Source organism: Artibeus jamaicensis, unplaced genomic scaffold, assembly GCF_021234435.1.
Source record: "Artibeus jamaicensis isolate MK-2021 breed Jamaican fruit bat unplaced genomic scaffold, CSHL_Jam_final contig_1015, whole genome shotgun sequence".
Classification (NCBI taxonomy): domain Eukaryota; kingdom Metazoa; phylum Chordata; class Mammalia; order Chiroptera; family Phyllostomidae; genus Artibeus; species Artibeus jamaicensis.
The window spans coordinates 8,679,350-8,705,188 of NW_026521194.1; the positions used below are offsets into that span (position 1 = coordinate 8,679,350).

General features: G+C 39.8%; 1 protein-coding gene and 1 non-coding gene across 2 annotated transcripts; one reads left to right on the forward strand and one right to left on the reverse strand.

Annotated features, from left to right (window-relative positions):
* Positions 1 to 320: 320 nt before the first annotated feature.
* Positions 321 to 25,708, reverse strand: CNOT9 (CCR4-NOT transcription complex subunit 9). The gene is made up of 9 exons (XM_037132285.2): positions 25,273 to 25,708; positions 17,655 to 17,834; positions 15,614 to 15,729; positions 13,846 to 13,955; positions 6,475 to 6,584; positions 4,646 to 4,744; positions 4,210 to 4,301; positions 2,516 to 2,645; positions 321 to 1,603 (listed from the first exon to the last, which is right to left on the reverse strand). Exons 1-9 carry the CDS (start codon positions 25,294 to 25,296, stop codon positions 1,508 to 1,510), a joined length of 957 nt encoding a protein of 318 aa, XP_036988180.2. The 5' UTR covers positions 25,297 to 25,708; the 3' UTR covers positions 321 to 1,507.
* On the forward strand, positions 15,197 to 15,388 carry LOC119039547 (U2 spliceosomal RNA). Its single transcript, XR_005080631.2, has one exon. It is a non-coding gene; the product is annotated as a U2 spliceosomal RNA (small nuclear RNA).
* Positions 25,709 to 25,839: the final 131 nt, after the last annotated feature.

Below are 25,839 nucleotides of genomic sequence, written 5' to 3' on the forward strand. Positions count from 1 at the left end.
TGTTTCAAGTGTTACCTCTTTACTTATAGAAGTCTCTCCCATACCAGTACTAAGGTCTGGTCACTACAGCCAGGAATGAGGTTCTGTTCCAGCAAGAGATATTTTACCAGTTAAAGGGCACCATCCCAATCTCCCCAAACAGCTTTTGTCCATCAGTAAGACTCTTCTAAATATCCTATCCACAAAGAAACCATCACTGACCTCTTGGCAAGACAGTATGTTTGTGTAGATGGACAAAGGGCAGAGGCAGGGGTGACAAGGATTACCTTTACCGAAGTGCCTAGATATCTATTTGACAAAATAAGATCTCCAGTTTAAAGAAAAACTTACTTTTATAAAAACAGAAGCATATTTTATTTCAATCCTGTTGAGGGAGTGCAAGGGATGAAAAACACAAAATGAGAGGAGGGGTCTATTTACACACACGATATCAGGATCAACTACAGGGAATAACGCCCATTTCCATCCCTCCCCTGGAACACCTATGTGGGGCCCAAGGCCAGCTGAGAATAGATGGAACGAGGATTAAGACACTCTTGGCACAACAATATGGCCAATGCACCAAAAGATGGAGAGTAAAGAAATTTTCCCAGGGAGCAAGGCCCTGGGCCTCAGCTGCTTGTCCAGTGGAGGGGGAATGAGAGAACTTTGGCTCAGCTGGGAGGTGGCTGGCAAAACTCAGGGTTACCCTAGCTGGGCTCTCCAGATACAAACTATGGGCTGAAGGCAGTCAAGACGTCTCTCCAGTCTGGGCTTTTTCTGCTCCTCCAAGACCTCTTCTCTTCAGACTTGAGATTACTGAGAGCTGGCTTCGTTCTCCTCTTCAGCTTGGAAGGCAGGGGAATAAGTGCTTATCCTACCCTTCCTACACCTAGACTACTTAATTTCAACTTTCTTGGCTCTAAAGAGACAGGAGCCAACTAGCAAGGCCGGCTCCCCTTGTGAAAGTCGGCTTTGAAAGAGCCCTTGTGTTGGCAAAACTGCCTCTGTAAAGATTTCTCTGAAGTCACAACTTATAGACCCTCGTCCCACACTTACTCAGAGACACCTTCAATTGTGTGAGATGTGAAAGGAAAATACCTGGTCTCTCTCTAGCGTTGAATTAACAACCCCACTGTTGACTGGAGTTGGGGATAAGAGAGCAGTACTGGCTAGAGGAGGGATGGAGGGAAGGCAAGGTAGTTCACACCGGATTGTGAATAGTCACACAAAGCTCAAGAGAAGGAAGGGGGCTTCTCTAACACAATGTGAACAGTAAAAAATATTTTAGTGGTAACCCTGTAATTCCCATAGACCAAAAGGGAATGTGTCCAAAAAAAAAAAAGACTGAGTGGACTTAAGATAGTAGACTCAAAACTCTACCTTAAATCTGAACAAAATGAACTCAATTCAGCTAATACTGCTTCAAGTACAAAATGAAGACAGATGGAGCAGAAATTCACACTAAAACAAAACAAAAAAAAATGGGATGGAGTAGCCTATCTTCTTAATCCCAGGCACCTCCCTCTTAAAGGTCTTCCAGAAAACATCTTTGAGGACTTGAGTTGAAGGTGAGATCCACCGCCGTCTCTCCTCCCTCAATATAATACCCTTCCAGGACAGCCTGATGAATTAAGACGTCTGTTTTAAGTTTAATTGGAGGAAAATGAAAACGGGGGAAGCGCTGAGATTTGAAAAAGCTAGCAGCTGAAGCCAAAAACAAGGTTAAGGTCCTCATGGCATCCAGAACTGAGGGCAGCAGGCTGGGAAAGGGAAGGGCAATAGGCGGTGGGTTCCTGGTATCCTTTGGCATCGTCCCTTTCCCCTGCCTCCCATCCTCCCAACAGTTCATGCAGCTATTGGCCTGCCAGAGGGGATGTAATGCCCAGACCAACTTTTTATTGAGCTTATGCAGCTAACAGACTTGTAAACAGTGCCAATTGACAAAATTTTGCTGAGTATTACAGCTTGTGTCCACTAAACACATCTCTCTCTAAGATTAAAAAACAAACAAACACCAAAGTAAACAAATACTGAGAGAGAGAGAGAGAATGAAGAGACACATATTGAGTCTTCCAGGAAGGCAAAATAAGAAAACGCCACATGGCTTGGTCCCAGGCGTTCACCATGCCTAGAGTGCTGCTGCTATCACCACTGCCTCGGCTCCCTGCCAGTGGCTAGGTAGAGGTGAGGAGGAGGGTCGTCTTGGGCATGCTGTAAATACAGCATTTGCTGGTGTTGACACCCTCCTGGGGCTGCGGTGGCAGACTGCTGTCAGGTGCCCATTTCCTGGGAGTAGCAGAGGGAGCCCAGGTCCTCAAGGCAGCCTGAGATGGCAGCTCATACACCTCAACTGGGGTACCTCACCCCTTCTCTCCAGTGCAGTTCAGCATTGAGGTTGTCTATTCCCAGTCGGCAATAAAACCTGAGCTGTTTCCTCGAAGGTTCCCCCTCCCTTCCCCAACTTGTGGGAGTAGTGGGAGGGGACAGGGGAAGATCATTGAGGAGGCAGGGGGATACCCCGGGGATCAGTGACCTGGCCCTCTTGCAGGTTCTTCACCAGTTGTCCAAGCCAGCGTTTCGTGGTGGTGTCATCTTTTAGCACCTGGTTAAAGGTTGTGTCCTTCAGCTGGTCAGGGAGGCACTGCCTGAGTGCTTCACGTGCCCTACATCAGAAACAAGCAAACCAACCAGGGATAACACAAATAAACCTACATTTGGGGGACAGGGAAGAGCCCCCTTTTAGACATAAACATATAGAATCCTGGGAAACTATGACTATGTCAAATTCTTTAAGAAGCCATTAAAATTCTTTAAAGCTTACATGAGGCACAGGCCCAGAGATTCCAGAATCTGTAGCCTGCACACAATTTCCCAATGATGCCCCAACACAGAATTTTATGACAAAAGAAAGTAGAATAAAATGGTACAATAGTTTACTTCAATTTAACCTGCTTTCTGACTATATAAATAATGCCAATATACTCGTATCAGAAATATATGGGTAATAGTAAATTAAATATTTCCAAAATCAGTACAGTTAACAGGGAATATGACTTGACTCATAGTATGATAAGTAGACTTTAATTCTAAATTAATATAAATTTGTGTTTTTCCCAAAACTGCTTCAGTTTTATAATTAAAACCCTTAATAGGAGATGAGCAGTAAAAACAACACAACGGCAGCAAAATTATCAGATGAACTTTCACATGTTCCACTTTCTTTAAAAGATGACCAGCAGAAAAGTCAAATTTGAAAACCTCAAAAAGGTGACTGTGAACCACAGGGGTGGGCAAAAGTAGGTTAAGTTACCAGCCATCGCTAACGAAAAGATAATTCGTAAGTCAGGATATGAGATAACAATAATGATATGATAAATTATACAAAAATAATACATTAATAGATAATAATACAAGAACCAACTTTCATGTACTCATAACTGTAAACCTACTTTTGCTCACTCTGTATAAGGCTATTTTAAGCAAAGTTACGATTCTGTACAAGTGGAATTTCAAATAAACATTTTCAAACTTTGGTGAAAATAGGAACCACTAAAGAACAGGACAAAATGGTCCAAGAAATGGCTAGGGCTTGAATAACCTCAGTGGTAGGAGTTCACATTAAATCAAGTTATTCCTATTCCTAGGAATACAGAAATCACCCCATTATGTGGTTTAATAGAATCTGAGCAAGTGGCTTTCAACATGAATTATGGATTTACAAAGGAAAAGGTCAAACATTTCTAAAATGCATTATACCTACAATGTATGATTTCTGGCAGGAAGATTATAAACATTGGGAGATAAAATAATTAGCTCGAGGACTTTACAGGAATCAAGAGAGAACTAAAAATACATCAAGAACCCTCTGGGCTCTGTTCCTTCCTTAAGAGATCTTTGAAAATATTCTTCTCTTTCTGAACACCTAGAGGAGCAACACAAAGTTCAAATCATGGGAATAATACATCCTAAGGTTCCCTGGGAACTATCTGAACTCTCTAGAATTTCAGAGTAAGGTACAGAGTTATAGTGGGAAAATAAAATTCTGATAGATTTTTTTAAAGTCAGCACTTCAGATTTTGAAAAGGAACTAATCAAGTTCTGTCTCAGGCAAACTAAATATAGTTATAGCCCTTCCCTGTCCTACAGATACAGAAGCTATGCCATGAGATAAAGCAACCATTCACCAGAGTGTTACCCCAAAGCCCTATAAATCCTATAAATGTTTACCTGGGGTTATCTGAGAGTCGAAGGTAACACCTCACTACGTGCTTCAGCAGACGGGCAGAAGGCTCTTTGGATAGCTGCAGGACCATCTTGCCCTGTTTCCCCCCAAAATGGAGTGGGGTAGGATAAAAAATGCAAAAAACAAAATAATCCCAGTTGAATCAGAGATCAGACATTGCAAAAATGATTATACAATGTTCTGGGTTTGTTATTTCCAGATGTTTAGAGACCATCAGAAAAATAGAATTGAAATAACCCTGGGACAGGTGGCCCAGTTGGTTGAAGCGTTGTCCCCATGTACCAAAAATGGTTTCAGGTTTAATACCCTAGTAGGGCATGTACTAGGGTATTGCCTGAAGACTGAAATTGCTCAGTGTCAACAGCAAAGGGACTAAATTGTGTGGTCAGTAGTTGCAAGAAGACTGGTAACAGAACTCACCAAGATCATGGCAACATGGGAGAAACGCTCATATGTCTGACATATGTAAGCCAAACCGGTGTCATCTAAGAGGATCTTCTGGAGGATGAATGTGGCAACCTGAGTGAAACAAAATTAAGGGGTCCAAAATGTTATTCAGACTTGCCTTCCAACTGTTTAGTCTCTCCCAGAAATAACCATGATTCATAAAATTAAGGAGAGAAACTAGCATTACATACATCTTACTTGACAAGATAGGCGTAGTAATAAACAAACAAACAAATAAATAAAAAATATTACCATACTAAACATTTACTATTTGCCAGAGTTTTTCCTAAAGGCATAAAACATGCCTTACCTTATTCTCAAAATAAACCTATGAGGAAGGTACCATTCATTGTTACTTTCATTTCACATAAAAGGGTAGGTTCTAGGTAATTATCAAATTCTTTAAAAAAGAATAAAGTGTCTCAGTTATTGAATGCCTACTATGTGTCAGGTATAACTGATAATCACTTTACAGGTTAAGGTCCCAAGTGACAAAGCTATCAAGTTACAAAGGTGAGGTCCCAAACTAGTCTCACCTTTAAGAATTAAGATTTTTAAACCTCCCTTCAAAAATTGTTCCAACAACAGTAAAGAAAATCCTCAATTTAAGGCTGTTAACTCTTACATAGAATTTTTAAAATAATTACTGTAGCTTAATTCTAGTGAAACAGTTATTACAGTGATTCTCTTTGGCTGCTCATCAGAACCAACTGTGGGAATTATGTAATTTTACTATTTCACTGTTATAAAGTTGTGGTTGGCTAACAATGGCCCCCAAAGATATCCAGGTCCTAATCACCAAACCCTGTGATGCTACCTAACGCAGCAAAAGGGACTTTACAGATGTGATTAAATTAAGGATCTTACAGGTGGGGGAGATTAATCATCCTGGATTATCCTGGTATGTCCTAAATATGACCACAAGTGTTCTTGTAAGAGGGAGGCAGAGGGAGATTCAACTACAGAAGAGAAGGCAATGTGAGAGAAGCAGGAAGAGATGTGAACACTGGCTTTGAAGACGGAGGAGGAGGATGAGTTAAGGAATGCAATTCTAGAAGCTGGAGAAGGCAAGGAAAGGACTCTCCCCTGCTGACATCCTGACTTTCATAAAACTGATTTATAATTTCTTACTTCCAGACTATAAGCCATCAAGCTTGTAACAATTTATTATGCCTGCAATAGCAAACTAATAAAAACATATACACAATAAAGAGTATAAAGTATACACAGTGCATTAATCTCAAAGTATATCTTGATGACTTTTTACCTATGTACCCATTCATGAACCACAACCAGATTAAAATACAGAATGTTTCCAGCACCTCAGCAGATTCCCTGTGCCTTTTCCCAGTCACTAGCCTTCCCTGAGAGGTAACCACTATTGTGACTTATCTCCAAGGATTGGTTTTGCCTATTGTTAAAATTTCACATAAATGTAATATAATATGAACCCCATGTGTCTGGCTTCTTTTGCTCAACAAAATGCCTATAAGCATCATCTATGTTGCATATTATCAGGAGTTCATTCTTTCAATTGCTGTGTGGTTTATTTTGTGACTATACTATAATTTATCCTTTATGAGTAAAACTGCTATAAACATTCTTGTACATGTGTTGAAGTATATGAGAGCTCATTCCTCTGGCATATAATCCTAAGGCTGGGCCTGCTGGGTCATGGAATTAGCTTATGTTTACAGCAGATACTGTCAAACAGCTTTCCAAAATAGTTATCCTATACACCATAAAGAAGTAGCTCAAGCGATCAACACAATGTAGAGTCTAATTAAGTTAAAAGCACATACTGTTTTAGACAGTTCGCTTCCAGATTCCATAATGCGCAAACACAAAGGGATAATTTCTGTTGTCAATAGAAAGTTGATTACTTCCTGTTCATCTGTTTTCACCAGAGCCCCTAAAGGAAATATGGACAAAAGTATTTTAGTATCATGGTTCCCAGTTAAAATTAAGTTCATATTGTTCATCCAGCTAGCTGTGGAACTTAAATAACACAGAATACAAACTGTGGTTTCTATGTCAAAGAATCAGTCATACCCATGTTAAAAAAAAAAGGACAAATAGCACAAGTTGACTGTTATCAGTCATCATTAAAAGATGAGGAACCAAGTTTGATCCATTTGAAGAGTTACCAGTTTAGCCATCTAAATCATTTTTCTACCACCCTTGGTAGATCATATGATAATATCATAATCTATTCTCCATTTATTTTAGATAAGACAGAAGAATTCTACACCAGTATTAAAGCATATTCCCAGGCAGCAAATAAACGGTATCAGAATCCTACTTCACAATGCACATAACCATTACTTCCTGATTATTAATTGCCCCTCTTTCCCTCAAACAGCACAAACACTGAGGATATATCCAAACAAGAAACACACACACACTTGGATTCTAGTTTTGATTCCACAACAATTTACTTAACTTTGATCAAATTACCTTCACTTTGTAGCCTGTTTCTTTATCTATAAAATAGTTGGAACAAATAATTTCTAAAATTAATCCCAATTCTTACTTCTTTTAATACTTACCCAAGAGTGTATTTATTGATTTTAGAGAGAAAGGAAGGGGGAAAGAAGAGGAGAGAGAAAAAGAGAAAGGAACACTAATTGGCTGCCTCCTGTACATGCCCTACTAGGGTATTAAACCTGAAACCATTTTTGGTACATGGGGACAACGCTTCAACCAACTGGGCCACCTGTCCCAGGGTTATTTCAATTCTATTTTTCTGATGGTCTCTAAACTGACACCATTGACCTGGTGATGGACACAGTTCAGTGGTGTTTTCTTCATTCTGTATACATGGGGTTTCAAGCAGAACCCCATGAAACAAATGACTGTTCCATCCTGGCTAGTGTGGCTCAGTAACTGAATGCCGGCCTGCAAATCAGAGGGTCACCAGTTAATTCCCAGTCAGGGCACATGCCTGGGTTGCAGGCCAGATCCCCAGTGTGGGGGTGCACAAGAGGCAACCACACATTGATGTTTCTCTCCCTCTCTTACTCACTCCCCCCTCTCTAAAAAATAAAGTCCTCTCTAAAAAATAAAGTCTTTAAAACAAACAAATAAATACATAAGTAAATTACTGTTCCCTAAGCTGCCCAACGCATTGGCAGCCTTTACATGAAAGGCCTTGGTTAATTAGACCTAGTAATAACTAAAATCAATCACTTTAGGAGAGAGTAAAGAATATCATTTGTTTTACTCAGAAATGGCAATCTCTAGATGCTGTATCTCTAAACTCCACAGCAAACAGCATGTAACCACAATTCATTAATATGACCTATAGCAGATATCAAATTACTATTTTATTTAGATTTTACATGTAGGTCTAAAATTCATTTTGAGTTATTTTTTGTATAGACTATACAGTATGAATCGTGGGTCATTTTACATGTAGATATCCAATTGTTCTAACACTATTTATTGACAAAACTATCCTTTCTCCACTTTGTTTCATTGATCAACAAGTTTATTCAATACCACACTGTCTTGACTACTATAGTTATCCATAGGTCTAGAAATCAAGTAGTGTACATCTTCCAATTTTGTCCTTAAAACAAATTTTAAAAAGTTCTAGTTCATCTGCCTTTCCGTATAAATTTTAGGATCAGCTCATCATTTTGCTACTTAAAAAATCCTCCTGGGGGATTCTGGCCAAGATGGAGGCGTAGGTAGACACACTGTGCCTCCTCACACAAAAGGAAAACAATGACAATTTAAAAACAAAAAACAACCAGAACTGACAGAAAAATCAAACTGTATGGAAGTCTGACAACCAAGGAGTTAAAGAAGAAACATTCATCCAGATCAGTAGGAGGGGCGGAGATGGGGAGCCAGGTGAAGAGGACTCGAAGCAAGGCAGTGGCTGGAGGACCCAGCGAAGTGGTGGATTATGGAACAGGGTGACTGGCAAGGCCAAGGCTGGTGGAGTAGGTGGTTCCACATTCACATGCGGACAAACCAGGAGGAACACCTGGGAAGCAAGACAGACCTTACAACCTGGGGTCCCAGCAGGAGGAAATAAAGCCTCAAACCACCAATTAAAAACACCTGTGGGGGTTGAGGCACCAGCAGAAGTTCCCAAACTCACAACAGAGTTGTTGGATAGACCCACAGGGTCCCAGAAGGTACACAAGCACACCCACATGGGAATCAGCACCAGAAGGGCCCAGTTTGCTTGTGGGTAGTGGGGGAAGTGACTGAAATCTGTCAGAGAGCAGAGTAAGCACCATTGTTTCCTCTCAACCCCTCCCCCACAAAACAGCATCACAACACAGCCACGTGGGTTGCCCAGCCCTGGTGAACACCTAAGGTTTCACCACTCACTACATAACAGATGTGCAGAGACAAAAAAATTAAAAGGGCAAATGAAAAAAAAAATCAAAGCTCCAGAAAAAACACAACAAAGCGATGAAGAGATAGCCAAGCTATCAGATGCACAGTTCAAAACACTGGTAATCAGGATGCTCACAGCATTGGTTGAATTTGGTTGCAAATTAGATGAAAAAATGAAGGCGATGCTAAGTTAAATGAAGTAAAATGCACAGGGAACCAATAGTGATGGGAAGGAAACAGGGACTCAAATCAACTGTGTGGACCAGAAGGAAGAAAAAAAAGTTCAACCTGAATAGAATGATGAAACAAGAATTCAAAAAAAAAAAAAAGAAAGAAAGGTTTAGGAACCTCTGGGACACCTTTAAACATTCCAACATCCGAATTATAAGGGTGCCAGAAGGAAAAGAGGAAGAGCAACAAATTGAAAATTTATTTGAACAAATAATTAAGGAGAACTTCCCCAATCTGGCAAAGGAAATAGACTTCCAGGAAGTCCAGGAAGCTCAGAGAGTCCCAAAGAACTTGGACCCAAGGAGGAACACACCAAGGCACATCATAATTACACTGGCCAAGATTTAAAATGAGAGAATCTTAGAAGCAGCAAGAGAAAAGGAGAGAGTTATCTACAAAGGAGTGCCCATAAGACTGTCGCTGATTTCTCAAAAGAAACCTCATAGGTAAGAAGGGGCTGGAAAGAAGTATTTCAAGGCCTGAAAGGCAAGGACCTATATCCAAGATTAAGACTGCTCTATTCAGCAAAGCTTTAATTTAGAATGGAAAGGCAGATAAAGTGCTTCTCAAATAAGGTCAAGTTAAAGGAGTTCATCATCACTGAGCCCTTATTATAAGAAATGTTAAAGGGACTTATCTAAGAAAAAGAAGATAAAAAAATATAAACAATAAAATGACAGCAAACTCACAGTTATTAACAACCACACCTAAAATAAAAACAAAAACAAACAACCAGAATAGGAACAGAACCACAGAAATGTAGATCACATGGAGGATTATCAACAGGGGAGTGGGGGCGGGCAGAGAAAAGGAAAAGGCACTAAGAATAAGTAGCATAGATGGTAGGTAGAAAATAGAAAGGGGTAGGGTAAGAATAGTATAGGAAATGTAGAAGCCAAAGAACTTATATGTACAACCCATGGACATGAACTAAAGGGGGGGGAATGTGGGTGGGAGGGGGTGTGCAGGGCAGAGGGGAATAAAGAGGGGGAAATGGGACAACTGTAATAGTATAATCAATAAAATATGTTTTTAAAAAATCCTACTGGATTTCTTTGGGAATTGCTCTAAATCTATAGATCAATTTGGGAAGACTTGACATCTCCACAATATTGAATCACTGGTATATCAATCAATCAACATGGTGTATCTCTGCATTTATTTAGGCTGTGGTTTCTTTCATGGTTTTGTAGTTTTTAGCTATAGAACTGGCACATATTTTGTAAGATTTATACCTAAGTCTTTCTACATGTGTTGGTGCTATTATAAAATGTAGGTTTCAAGTTCTTGTGGCTTTTTTGTGTGGTTCGGCAAAGTTTTTATATGTAATAGTTAATCATGCTATCTGTGAAGAATTTTATTTTTTTCTAATTTGCAAGCCCTTTACTTTTTTCTCCTGCCTTATTGCACCAGCTGGGGTACCCAAGATGACAGTGAACTGGAGTGGTAAGAATAGACGTCCTTGCCTTATTCTGAATCTTCAAGGATAACAATCAGTTTTCCCATTAACTACGATCTTAACAGTAGGTTTTTGTTTGTATTTTTGTGCTTTATCAGCTTGAGAAAGTTCCCCTCTATTCCTACTTTGCTGGAGTTTTTATCATAAACGGGTGCTGATTTCTATCAAAGGCTTAAAAAACTCCTACAAAAATGATAATAGTTCTTTATTAGTCACTAGATATGGTCAGTCATTTTGACTGATTTTTGAAAGGTAAACCAGCATGCACTACCAAGATAAACCTCACTTCTTCGTGATTCTTTTTATTTACTGTTAGATTTGATATGTTAGCATTTTGTCGAGAATTTCTGCATCTATGTTCATAAGGGATACTGGTTTATAGATTTCTTTTCTTACAATGTCTTTTTCTGGTTTTATTATCATAGTAATGCTGGCCTTTCCCAGGGTTAAGAAGCTTCCTCTCTGTGTTCTGGAAAAGTTTTGTAGAAGTGGTATTATTTCTTCTTTAAAGTTTTTGATAGAATTCACTATCAAAACCATTTGGGCCTGGAGTTTTCTATGTTGGAAGGTTGTTAACTACAAAAACAATTTAATAGATGTAAAACTATACTGTTTCCCTATATTTCTTGAGTGTGATTTGGCAGACTGAATTTTTCAAAGAATTTGTCCATTTCATCTAAGTTGTTAAATTCATGGGTATGAAGTTCAAACAGTATTCCCTTATTACCTATCCTTTTAATGTCTGTAGAGTCTTTCATACCCTCTTTCACTCCTATTTGTAACCTGTCATCTCTTTTTTTCTTAGTCTGGTTAGAGGTTTATTAATTTCATTGAATTTTTTTCAATAAGAAATTCGGAACAGTTGAAATGGGCAAAGATGGCCCAAAGGCACAAATTCCCAGTTATTAGATAAGTAAGTCCTCGGGGGGGTGTCGTGCAGCACAGTGATTATAGTAACAATACTATGTTATGATTTTGAAAGTTGTTGAGAGAAGAGACCCTAAAAGTTCTCACTGAAAAAAAAATTGTAAAAAAAAGTTATGGCGATGGGCATTAACTAAACTTACTGCGGTAATCAATTTGCAATATATTCACATATCAAATCATATTGTGCACTTAAAACTAACACAAAGTTATACATTAATTATATTTCAATTTTTAAAAAATTCAGCCTTTGGTTTCATTCATTTTATCTATTTTTCTATTCTCATTTTCACTGGTGTCTATTATTTTTGTTTGCTTTGGTTTAATTTGCTCCTTTTTCTTGTTTCTTAAAGTGAAAGTTTAAGAAATTTGATTAAAGACCTTTCTTCTTGCCTAGTATTTAATGCTACATTTTCCCCTCTAGCCCTGCTTTAGCCGCATTGTATAAATTTTGATATGCTGTATTTTAATTTTTATTCAGTTTCACATGTTTTCTTTAACTATAAGCAAAAAGAATAGGTCCAAATATTCACCTTCTGCTTGTTCCCTCAACTGATGTGGAGAAAGAAACTGAGTTTCAGAAAATATACACAAGTGTGAAAAAATGGCTTAATATTGTCCAAGTACCATATTTTGCCATGTATAATGCATACCCATATTTTTGCCCTAAACTTTCAGGAAAAAAAAAATCTTTTAATTTTTTAATTCAATTTTTAATTTATTTATATTAAAAACAAAACAGAAACCATATATTCCAGGATATAATTTTGCATATGGATATCATTATTGATTTCTAGAATTATACTTTAATGCATACCCATAAATAGAAACATTTATATACAGATTTAGTACTACCCATGTATAATGTGCCTCATTTTTCCCTCAAAAATTTGTACAAAAAGTGTGCATTTTTCACAGCAAAATACAGCATTTTATTCATCCCTCCATTGTCACCTTTATCCTATCATCTCATAAATGCATAATCCAACCTTAATGGCCAAAAAAACAGCAGAAATAGGAAGATTTTTTTCCAATGGTTTGGTGTAATACCCTTTTTTTAAAAGTTTTATTTTATTTAATATATTTTATTGATTATGCCATTACAGTTGTTCTAATTCCCCCCTTCATTCCCCTCCCACCCTGCACACCCCTCCCCCACCGTTCCCCCCCTTTAGTTTATGACCACGTGTCTCAAGTTCTTTAGATTCTATGTCTCCCCTAGAAATAGGAAGATTTAAATCAGAATTAAGAATACAATTTTTTTTCTGGAATCACACTGCTTTAAATCCTACATGAAAAATTTGTATAGCTTAAAAACAGAAAAGAATATACAGTAAAAAAGTTTCTAATCAGAGTACCATTTGCAGGGAGAGGTAAAAAACAATGTAACATTCATTTGGAATATATGAAGTAATAGTTACTGCTTAAAAGTAGAATAAAATGTCTCAGAAATATATCCTAGAAAAACCAAACTTTAAATCATATTTCCTAATTCATGGTTTGTAACTGTAGTGATATGAACACAAATTGAATGTAAAAGTAATATCCTAACAAAATAAAATTTGTATAATCAACATTTTTATCATTTACTCAGTACATGAGCAAAAACTATCAGAAGAAGATACTGAAAACAGGAAGAGTAATTGAGAAAGAAACCTCGTTGAGTGTATTTACATTTCACAAATCCAAAAGTAGTTCTTTACTACCTAAGAGGCTGAGATCTGAAGTACCTGATACATTTTTTCTTAAGTGATGTATTTTAGACACATTTCCCATAGTAAATATATATGGAAAACATTAACTTGAGCATGCAAAAATTTAACTAGATGAAATAGAAGGTAAACCCTCAGAGTTAACAGACAGTTTAGAACTAAGATAAAACAAAACAAACTCAAATACTTATTCCTACCATTATACTTTGCTGATGGAAGTTGTTGTTCTTTACTCTCCCTAAAATTCCAGTAAATGTTTCCACATATAAACTGAATTTAATCCCAGATGTGGGGATTATTAATAACACTGAGAATGGTACTTGAAAAGAGCCATCATGTTCCTGACACTCATTTATTAGTAAAAATAGACTCAGTCTCAAAGACAAAAATAATTGGTGAACAAAGCTATAAAATGCTGGACAACACATACAAGTTAAGACCACTATTATAAGTTAGGACTTAAGGCTTCCAAAAAACCCCTAATGACTCACCAATAACTCCAAGACTGGTTAGCCGGAGATATTCAAAGGGACGTGTTTTGCTGACAGTGTGCAAAAAGGGGTACAAAAAAAGTGGGATGTGTGCTGCAAGAAATGCTGACCTGGAAGAAAAAAAAATAATCATTCAGAGGATAGAATTAATTTCTAAGGATTCTAAACATTCAAATTTCCAGATGGTTAATTCTATAAGGTCTATACCACTGATTGACCAAGGAATCTTTAACAGACTGTTATTGGAAAGAATCTTTAGGCAAGTCTAGACCAGCGGTTCTCAACCAGAATGATTTTGCCCCTGAAGGGACCATGTGACAATGTCTGTAGATATTTTTGGTTGTCACAGCTGAGGTGGTGCTGTTGACATCCAGTCAACAGGCCAGGGATGGTGCTAAACATTCTATAATGCACAGGACAGACCCCCGCAATCCCCTTCCTCTTACCACAAAGACTTACTCAGTTCAAAACATCGATGGTGTTAAGATTAAAAACCCTAGTCTAGGCCAATGGTTAAGAGAATACATGATTTTTCCTCTTATCGGCACCAAGTACCTTAAAAACGAAAAATATCCAACTGCAGATTAAAAAAAAATCATAAAATGCAATCAAGTGTTCAAGAGATTCTCCTAGATGCCTTCTTTCACCTAATTTATGGCTGAATAACAATATTCAAAGGTAAAGTCAGACAAAACCTTATAAATCAAAACAAAGCAGCCACCATTACAGGCTTATCTGCTATGCTTAAATGCATACTCCTTTTGTTACAGAATTTCAGATTCACTAAATATTCTAAAAACATTTTAATCTGCAACTAATGTCAGGCAACAAATATGAAATCAATCTATTATTTACAGTTAAATCTTGTAGGAGAGCTAACACCCTAAATTTTTAACACTCAGAGTACTCTTACCTTTCCTGAGATGTGAACACTACTGCTTTAAAATTCATTGCTATGAATGGGTAAAAAGTATATGAGACAACTTAGCCTTAAAAAGAAAAGGAATTCTGATACACAATATAATATGGATGAACCTAAAAGACATGATACTAAGTGGAATAAGCCAATCACAAAAAGACAAATAATGTATGATTCCACTTATGTGAGATACTCAGAGTGTTCAAAATCAGAGACAGAAAGTACAATTGTGTTGCTAGGGGCTGGGGGAATGAAGAGCTATCATTTCCTGGGTATAAAGTTTTAGCTTTAAAAGATGAAGAGTTACAGAGTTGGATGATGGTGTTTTTTGAACACTTGTAAGTGTATTTAATAGTAAATAACTACATACTTGAAAATGGCTTAAATGGTAAAATTTATGTTATGTATATTTTACCATAATAAAAAGGGGTTATCGCTTCTCGGCCTTGTGGCTAAGACCAAGTGTAGTATCTGTTTTTATCCGTTTAATATCTGATACGTCTTCTATCTGAGGATGATACATTAAATGGATTATTGGGAACTAGGAAATGGAATAGGAGCTCGTTCTGTCTACTCCATACATTAACCTGGTATTGCAGTACTTCCAGGAACAGTGCACCAAACGAGGTGAAAAAAGAACATGTTAAACAATACTATAATGTTACTACACTAAATTTAATTAATTAGAGACCAGATATTCTTCAGGAAAACAACAAGTGAATGTAGATCCTGAAGACCCATATGCACACACAGTCGCCCTACTGCACGCCCCTTCTGTCATCACTGAGAAAGAGTTAAAGACCATACGCAGTACAAACATCCCCTAAAAGACGCATCTGAAGCCTTTACCTGGTTTCTGGGTGTGACGCCACACACTGCAGTAACGCCAGAGCATTGCAGACTCTGTTAGACTGGTGTGCTGTCAAGGTGGGTGGGTTGATAGATGGATAAATATTTACAATTTCCTAAAAAAAGAGAAACCAGCACCGGATGAACAAATAACTTATAAAATTAATTCCCATATTAAAGCAAGAACTTAAAAAAGACCCCTCTTAATTCCATATACCCTGTTAGAATTGAACAGAAACATGCTCCTATCCTTTCATCAGAAAGATGCTCAACTGAGACTATCTGTGACATCTCTACAGTTCTCTAGGAAGATTTCTGTGGGGTAACTGTGGTCACTGATACTTTTCTTATATCCTGCATCTGTTGAGGCTTTCACTTTTGAGGAACTCTTACATTTAAAATCCCTTTTTTTTGTCAACATTCTGCTTTGTTATAGTGATGAAGTAGCTGGCCAAAAAGTGTGAGTAAATCAACCACAGTGACTCATAAAGGAGTTTGAGTTTGGCTGGGTAGCAACTGCAAAGACGAAGATAAGAACATGGGTATATGCAGTGAATATATGTACTCGTTATCAAAAGGTGATAATCTGTTGAATACAACTTCATTAATTTTAATGTGAAACTTTTACACAGAAAATATTCCAATAAGAAAGACTAGATTCTTGGCTATATGCAGTAGGGACAGAATGTGAAGTGACTTAACAGATCTAAAAAGTTAATCTAAATATTAGGTATTTTGGACAATGCCTGAAAAGATCATTATTCCCTAGATTATAACATATCAATTTATTCCCCACAAATGACCATTCTGGTGGCAAACAGTGTGTGGTTGCCTCTCACATAGCCCTCATTGGGTTCCTGGCCTGCAATCCAGGCATGTGCCCTGACTGGGAATCAAACCTGCAACCCTCTGGTTCGCAGACCTGCGCTCAACCCACTGAGCTACACCAGTCAGGCTTAAATCTATTATTCTTTAATGTACAAATGTACCCACCTTTAATCCTACATCTTTAATGTTTTCTTTCCCTAGCATATACCTTTTGGTCCTTACACCTCACTTTCCACCTTCTTGCCACTCTCATGTAGAACTGGCTTGTAGTACTCCTAAAGCTGTGTTTCTCAAAGTGTAGTTCTTAGACCACCCGCATCAGAATCACCTGACAGCAGGGAGGTACTTGTTAAAAATACAGATTTTTCCCTGGCTAGTGTGGCTCAGTTGATTGGGCATCATCCTGCAAACCAAAAAGTCACTAGTTCTATTCCAGGTCAAATCAAATCCCCATTTGGTGAGCGTGCAAGAGACAACGGATCAATGCTTCTCTCCCATTGATGTTTCTCTCCCTAGCTTTCTCTGTCCCCTCCCCTCTCTCTAGAATCAATAAAATAACATTTTTTTTAAAATACAAATTTTAGCCCTGGCTGGTATAGCTCAGTGGATTAAGTGTGGGCCTGAAAAGCAAAGAGTCACAGGTTCCATGCCCAGTCAGGGCACTTGCCTGGGTTGTGGGCCAGGTCCCTGGTAGGGGGTGTGGAGGAGGCAATCACACACTGATGTTTCTCGCCCTCTCTTTCTCCTTCCCTTTTCCTCTCTTTAAAAATATATAGATTTTTTAAAGTTTTTTTTTAAAGAGTTTATTTATTTATCTTTAGAGGGGAAGGGAAGGAGAGAGGGAGAGAAATATCAATGTATGGTTGCCTCTCATGTGTCCCCTGCTGGGAACTGGCTTGCAAACCCAGGCATGTGCCCTGACTGGGAATCAAACCGAGATAATCTGGTTCGCAGGCCCACGCTCAATCCACTGAGCTACACCAGCCAGGGCTTAAAAATATATAGATTTTAGTCTTATACTAATAAACCAAATCTCTTGGGTAGGATCCAAGAATCTGCATTTTAACAAGCACCTTAGACTTGTCTAAGATAGTCTTGCAAATGCCAACATTTAGAGACATCCTACTAATGTTTTCAAAATCATTTGGGCCAAGGCAAAGAGTTACAGCTGTGATGAACAGAACTGAATTACAGCTAATGGATACATACCCACCTGTAAAAGTGCTGCAATAGTACCAAACGAATGCCACAGCATGGGTGCAAGGTCAGGAACAGATTCTCGCTTTTTACTTAGCTCCAGCAAAGCATTTTCCCTTGTCTCAGGACTGGACAGCTCGTTGATCCACTGATAGATCTTCTCTCTATCCACTTGAGCCAGTGCAGTAGGCACAGGCTTCAAGTGAAAACAAGAAAGTAAACAAGCCAGTTTCATTAGAGTCAAACCAAGTCTTATTCTGCAGTAGTGCTTTAGAGGGAATATACTTTTCATAAATACCAAGGGAGCTTTTCTAAATATATATACTTGAAACAAACTAATTGATCTTATCAAAATCTAAAATGCATACATCCTTTAATAATTCCATGTTTAGGAATTTATCCTATAGTTATACTTGGGCTGTACTGAAGACATACTAGGATATTTACCATTGCTCTGTTTTAAAAATAGACAACTTGAAATAACAAATGGCTATCATTAAATGGAACTGGTTAAACATGTATGGGTACATCTTTATATAGAATACTATGCAGCTTTTTAAAAAAAGATACCTCTTCATGCGCTAATAAATAAAAAGGGTGTAGAACAGCATATATGCTTGCATTAATATACACATACATCCCTATATATTTACACATAACATTTCTAGAAGGACAGAAGAAACTGTTAACAGTAGTTACCTCTAAGTTCGGAATCCATATGTGAGGCTTACTTTTCATTATATATAATAAAATCTTCTGCATAAATTTTTTAAAACTATGTACCTATAACAGTTTCTCAAAGAAAAAAGCTACACCCTCCCCACCCATTGCTGGTCCTTCCCCAGTAATTCCAGGATCCTCCTCCATGGAGCAGAAAACCTATGTAATTCAGAAAAGCTCCCCCTTCTTAAAGATTCTCTCCTTTGGATACCATTCATTACTCACTCACGTAGGAATTATATACACAGATTGACAGACCATACTTTCCTTATCATGCTAAAGAATCACAATATTCAGACTTCTGCCAAGATGGAGGCGTAGCTAGACACACTGTGTCTCCTCACACAACCAAAAGGACAACAACAAATTTAAGAACAAAAACAACCAGAACTGACCGAAAACCGAACTGAATGGAAGTCCACCAACCAAGGAATTAAAGAAGAAACATTCATCCAGACTGGTAGGTGGGGTGGAGACAGGCAGCCCGGTGGAGAGGACCCGCAGCAAGGCGGTGGCTGGGGGACTGGGCGGTGGCTGGGGGACATTCCCATGCGGACAAACCGAGAGGAACAACTAGGGAGCATGACAGACCACGAGACCCAGGGTTCCGGCGCAGGGAAATAAAGCCTCAGAGCCTCTGACTGAAAACACCTGTGGGGGCTGAGGCGGCAGTGGGAGAAACTCCCAGCCTCACCAGAGTTCATTGGAGAGACTTACAGGGTCTCAGAAGGTAAGCAAACGCACCCACCTGGGAATCAGCACCAGAAGGGCTCAATTTGATTGTGGATAGTGGAGGAAGTGACTGAAAACTGGCAAAGAATGGAGTAAGTGGCACCGTTTCGTCTTGGACCCCTCCCCCACATACAGTGCCACAACTCAACCACAAGGGTTGCCCTGCCCTGGTGAACACTTAAGGCTCACCCCTAACTACTAACAGGTGTGCCAAGACCAGAAAAAAAAAAAAAAAGCCCAAACAAATCAAAGAATAGATCAAAGCTCCAGGAAAAACACAACTAAGTGACAAAGAGATAGTCAACCTATCAGATGCAGAGTTCTAAACACTGGTTATCAGGATGCTCCAGGAACTCACTGGGTACTTCAATGGCATAAAAAAGACCCAGGCAGCAATGAAGGTTGCATTATGTGAAATTAAAAAAAAACAAAAAACAAAAAAAACCAAAGGGAACCAACAGCGACAGGAAGGGAAGCAGGACTCAAATCAATGGTTTGGAGCAAAAGGAAGAAAGAACCATTCAACCAGAACAGAATGAAGAAACAAGACTTCGAAAAAAAATGAGGAGAGGCTTAGGAACCTCCAGGACATCTTTAAAGGTTCCAACATGCAAATCATAGGGGTGCCAGAAGGAAAAGAGGAAGAGCAACAAATTGAAAATTTATTTGAACAAATAATTAAGGAGAACTTCCCCAATCTGGCAAAGGAAATAGACTTCCAGGAAGTCCAGGAAGCTCAGAGAGTCCCAAAGAACTTGGACCCAAGGAGGAACACACCAAGGCACATCATAATTACATTGGCCAAGATTTAAAATGAGAGAATCTTAGAAGCAGCAAGAGAAAAGGAGAGAGTTATCTACAAAGGTGTGCCCATAAGACTGTCAGCTGATTTCTCAAAAGAGACCTTGCAGGCAAGAAGGGCCTGAAAAGAAGTATTTCAAGTCATGAAAGGCAAGGACCTATACCCAAGATTGCTCTATCCAGCAAAACTATCATTTAGCATGGAAGGGCAGATAAAGTGCTTCCCAGATAAGGGCAAGTTAAAGGAGTTCATCATCACTGAGCCTTTATTATAAGAAATGTTAAAGGGACTTATCTAAGAAAAAGAAGATTAAAAGTATGAGCAGTAGCCCCAGCTGGTGTAGCTCAGTGGATTGAGTGTGGGCCTGTGAACCAGAGTTGCTGGTTCAATTCCCAGTCAGGGCACATGCCTGGCTTGCCGGCCAGGTCCCCAGTAGGGGGTGCATGATAGCAACTAACTACACATTGAGGTTTCTCTCGGTCTCTTTCTCCCTCCATTCCCTCGCTCTAAAAATAAATAAATAAATAAAATCTTTTAAAAACCCCACATATTCCCACCAAATTGAGGATTTCTATAATTCTTCACATATGTCAAATAGCCTTATCACCTTGATTTATCCCTTAATTATTCTTTTTAAACATTCTCACCTGAGGACATGCTTATAGATCTTAGAAAGAAGGGAAGGGAGAGACAGAAACATCAATGTGAGAGAGAAGCATCAATCGGTTGCCTCTTGCATGCTCCTCCACTGGGGACATAACCTGTAAGCCAGGGATGTGCCTTGACCAGGAATCGAACCCATGGCTTTTCAGTCTAAAGACAATGCTCCAACCAAGTGAGCCACACCAGCCAGGTCCCCTTAATTATCCAGAAAATAATACAGTAGAGTAGAAAAATAATTACCATTGCTATTTCTAGCTTTAAAGTCCTACCAAATTCATGGTGACTTCTATTTCTATGTCCAGTATTTCCTCATTTAATACCCCCCAAAACTGTGAGGAAGGAAAGGGTGGGTAGATAGAAGAAGGGCTCTTGCAGATGAGAGCCCTATGCTCAGAGGAATAAAGCTCCTCGGTTCACACAAGTATGAAGGTGCATATTCCAATGCTTTCTTGAACTGAATTAGACAGCTTCTCACAGTATCTACATGTTCCCACTATACCTTACTGTGACAGAATGTTGACCTATCCATTACACAAATGGAAAGATGAGGAACAAAAAGGACAAATGTCTTTCTTGAAGAGCAGAATGAAGTCTAAGATGGACTTTGAGGTATATTCACATTTACTTTACCCAAGCTAAACAATCGCCTTCTATAAATGGAAGCTTGATTATAACCTTTTAGCTTAATGTATACTTAATGTTTATCATTTCACTTGTTTGACAGAATGAGCCACAAGGTATTCTGCTAAATGAACTGAAACATAATGCAGCTTAATGCCTTACAGCAGCGATTTTCAACCTTTTTCTCATGGCACAAACAAAACTAGTAAGTAAAATTCTGCGGCACACCAAAAAATATACTTTTTGCTGACCTGACAAAAAAGGGTATAACTTTGATTCATTCAGACCAGATGGCTATTTGTTGTGTTGGCTGTTATCATTTCTTTTTAACTTGACAGCCTAAGGAAAAAAAGGTCAGTGCCCCTGACTACATAGTCAGGTATTGCACGTTTTAAGAATTCCTACAGCGCACTGATATGCCTACTGGGACACTGCAGTCGAAAATTGCTACCATAGGGTAATCTGTTAAAAACTGTTTTTGGACTCCCATCAGTGGTGCTTCTCAAGGAAACACTTGTTGCTCCTCCTAGAGCAACAAGATGAGGTAGAAAGAACTGGGTACTTTTCTCCCTCCCTACAGCCAAAGTAGTACTGTCTAAACACTTGTCCTTTCTATGCTGCTGTAGACAGGCCTCAACCTAAAAAAATTATTTTTGGAAATGTAATTCCCACCAGAAGATAGGATATGCTTATTTAGACTATTATATCACCTTAAAAGTTCAATAAAAACAAGAGCTAAAATTTTAGCTTTGGGTTTGCTGCCCAGTCTCTTGAATGACCCATAATTCTGTAACTAAAGGGGCCTCTCAGACACTATTCAGCAATATAGTATCTATCCTGCTTACCCATTGTTCATTCTGGTCAACTCTCCTCAAAGTCCTGTCACCCAGACACCACCATCAATAAATTCCATCACCCCAACTACAGCCAGCCTGTGACTTGTACCCAGCACCTCTGTACCCCATTCTGCCGTGGGCACCTTAGGTGGACACCTCCAGGCTGTACTGATAGCCACCGGTCAGCATATCATGGCTTCTGAACAATACCTGCCATCCCCCATATTCTACTTCCAGAGCTGACTTGACTCCAGTGAGAAGACGGTGCCTCCTGAATGGAGTGGTCAATTCTGGGTGGTCAATTCCTGGTGACTACTTTTGTGTTCCTAGGACCATGACCACCTGCTGCCAGCAATACTCCATGTGGGAGCCGCAGCCTCCAGGAAAACTTGGTTCTAAGAGAGCTAGGGATGTCAAGTGGGTGGTAATATAGCCTCACTAGCTTCGAGCTGTGGGTTCTATAGCCATTCTAGCAATGGGAAGGCAGTGAGGGCAGTTTGATACCAGGAAATAGGACACTCCTTTTCATCATCCCTATTGAATTTTGCCCCCAATTTAATAGCAGATATTAGCTTAATCCCACTGAATACCCACCATATTTTGCCATGTATAATGCACACTTTTTTGCCCAAATTTTTGAGGGACAATAAGGATGCACATTATACATGGGTAATACTAATTCTGTATCTATATGCTTTTTTTTAATTTTTATTTATGTTTGGGTTAAAAGTAACTCTAGAAAGCAAATTAATACCCTAGAATATGGTAACTGGTTTGTTTCTAAATATAATAAATAACTGAGTTAAGAAATTAAAATGAAAGATTTTTTTCCTGAAAGTTTGGGCCAAAAACATGGGTGCGCATTATACGCTGAAATGCACTATACACAGCAAAATACAGTATTTGTTACAGGATAAATACAAATATTTCTTAAAATATCTTTTTTCTTAAAAAGGGGAGCTAACATATATAGAGAGCTTACTTTGTTAGGCACTGTCCTAATTAAATGAGTATCATCACCACCCTCATTTTAAAGATGGGGAAACTGAGGAGCAAAGAAATTACTTAACACTTAAGTGGCAAGCCAGGATTTGAATTCGGGTGGCCTGGCAACAGAGTCCACACTCTTAACTGCTTTGCTAATGCTGCTTCTCACCTAACTGAGATATAAGGTCTGAGCTAAAAATGACTTTCTGTGACTTAGACAACAGAGATAGGGAATATATAAAAATCTCAGACTAAAAATGTTCATGCTGCTCAACTTTTCTATGCTTCAGTGTCCTCACTAACCAAGTACTCTAGTGAATGAGAGGTACAGAGGAACTTGTCAGAGCTTCTGTGTGGTCCAGAGTGCATAGCAGGTGAAAGTATATCTAAACGTTCAAATTTTAAATGAATGTAAGGTATTATAAATTTAATTGAAGAAAGAAGGATTTGGTATTTATAAACAAACCACAGCTTTAATGGCTGTTTGAAAGATGTATTCAAAGCAAGTGAAAAATAAAAGGAATTGAATAGGTATAGAGTTCGAGGAGGCACAGGGAACAGAGCAGCTTGGTACCAAAGTGTGAAGAAGACACAATCAGATTTTAAGAGATGGAGAGACAAGCCAGCCTTAGAAGAATCCCTTGTTTAACCTGCTCCTCCCCTACCAGCAGCAGCTTCATCTTAACTTACTTTTTCCAAATTACACATGTAATTTGGGAGAAGGAAAAGTAAAAAAAGAAAAAAAGAAAAGCTGGGAAACTGCAAACACCAAATGAAAGATATAAAAAATACCTCTCCACTTTGAATAGTTACAAACACTCAGAAACCTGGTAACAGGAGGCAGAGATGGCCCCTGGCTTTGGAAATGACAGTTTTCTATAGCCTAATCTCACTAAGCTCACTTTTTATATTTAAAGTCAAGGCAATTTTTTGGTTCTCTATGTGGTACTTACATCATTCTGCCTAATAATGTAATTACAGTATGTTTCTAAGTCACTTCATCTTGATGAAACAGAAAAAGTGGGATGGGAATTTTAGAAGAGTGTGCTCAAATCATATGATCCCGTTTTCCCATTAAGGCTGAGTGCTCTCAGTAGCCAACTCTCTCATCTATACCCCTCACTCAGCAAAGTGAGCCCTTACTTTGTGCCAGCAACAGGGGTAAACATAAAAACAGGACCTACATAATATTTCTGTCCTCAAGAGAGACAATGACAACCAAGTGAATGAATTGGAATCAATGCTGTAAAGGGCGCTGTAAAGAGAAAAGCTGGAGGTCACAGAACTGCTTTAAAAAAGATGGTTACAGGAAGGCCAACTCTATGAGATTCGGGCAGAGACCCGCGGGAAGAGCCAGCTAAGCCCATATTGGGGAGGGGGCGGTGTAGGTACGTGTGTGTGTGTGTGTGTGTGTGTGTGTGTGTGTGTGTGTGTGTGTGTGTAAAGGACCGGAGTAGATTGAGCGCTCCAGGAAGAGATCAGAAACTGCACCGCGGAGCGGAAAAGCACACTAGAAGGGACAACGGCAGCCAATGTAACTGGAGCCTACCACGCAAGTGACATAAAACGAGACTGTAAACGTGGGTAAAAACCAGGGAGGGCCTTGTCATGGCAAGGAGTCTGGATTTTACCTAATTGCAATGGGAAGCCATAGGATTACTTCAGACTGATGAATTAACACGATCCGTTTGTGTTGAAAGACCTCGCTGAGAGAATGCGATGGTGTGGAAAAAAGTCTGAAGCGCAGACAACCATAAGTCAGACATAATAATTCACTTCTCCGGGTCTCAAATTTGCCATTGTAAAGCGTGTGGTTTGGGCTAGAAGCCATTGCCTTCCCGCTGCGATGCGCCCGGGCAGTGAGTTCCGAGAGCCCAGGGTCCTGTCAAGATTGCTTACGAATTCCCCTCGTCCTCGCCGACACCGCGCACGCAACTGCCACCCCCGGAAACTCTTGGTCAGCGCAATGAGTCAATGAATGGCTGGCTAGAGGGCCGTGAGAGAGGCGCTCGGGACGCAGGACCAGGCCCCGGGGCCGGAAAAGAACGCGAAACGCCGCGCGAGAGGCCATGAAAGCCCGCCGCCGAGTTAAGCGGGAGCTGACGCCACCTCGGCCACAGAGCGGCGAGGAGGGAGCCAGGGAGCCCCGGGCCTCGTGGTTCGAGGACTGGCAGAGCTGGACTCCGGGCTCGACACAGGGAGCTACGAAAGGAGGCCGAAATGCAGGGCTGAGGAACGGTTCTTGGCCTAGACCGGGCGGCCCAGTTACTTACCGCAGCCGTTGCCAGACTGTGCATGTTGGGGGCAGCCACTGCTCTACTCCCACCGCCGGACGCTCCCGACCCACGTCCCTGCTTCAGCGACTCTGCCGCCAAATGTGATGAGCCGTCGCAGCCGCCATCGGTCTTCGGCTCGCTCCGCCCCTCCGGAGCCCTATGACCTTTCACCCCCTGACCCCGCCCACACAACTTCTTCCCGCCTTCTGGCCCTTAGGAGTTAGTCTCAAAGAATGAAATTTGCTTCTTAATATTCAAGACTTAAAGGACATCCACTACCCACCAGTTCCTGCATCCCCAGCAAGCATCCCCAGAGAGGACCATAAACTCCAACCCTCCTCCGGAGGCCAGCGTAGGGCGGGAAAAGCCGAGCTGGTTTAGGAGAACAAGTAATGCGCATGCCCCACTGGCCTGAGCTGGGGAAAACGGTGGACTGGAGAAAGTGAGTGCTGTAGAAAATGCGCGTGCGTACTACCGTCAAATGGGGCGGGGCTTCCTCCGTGAGATCGCAATCAGTGCTGGGGCGGAGCGAGGGCGTGGAAGGGCGGAGTTTGCAGGCCTGCG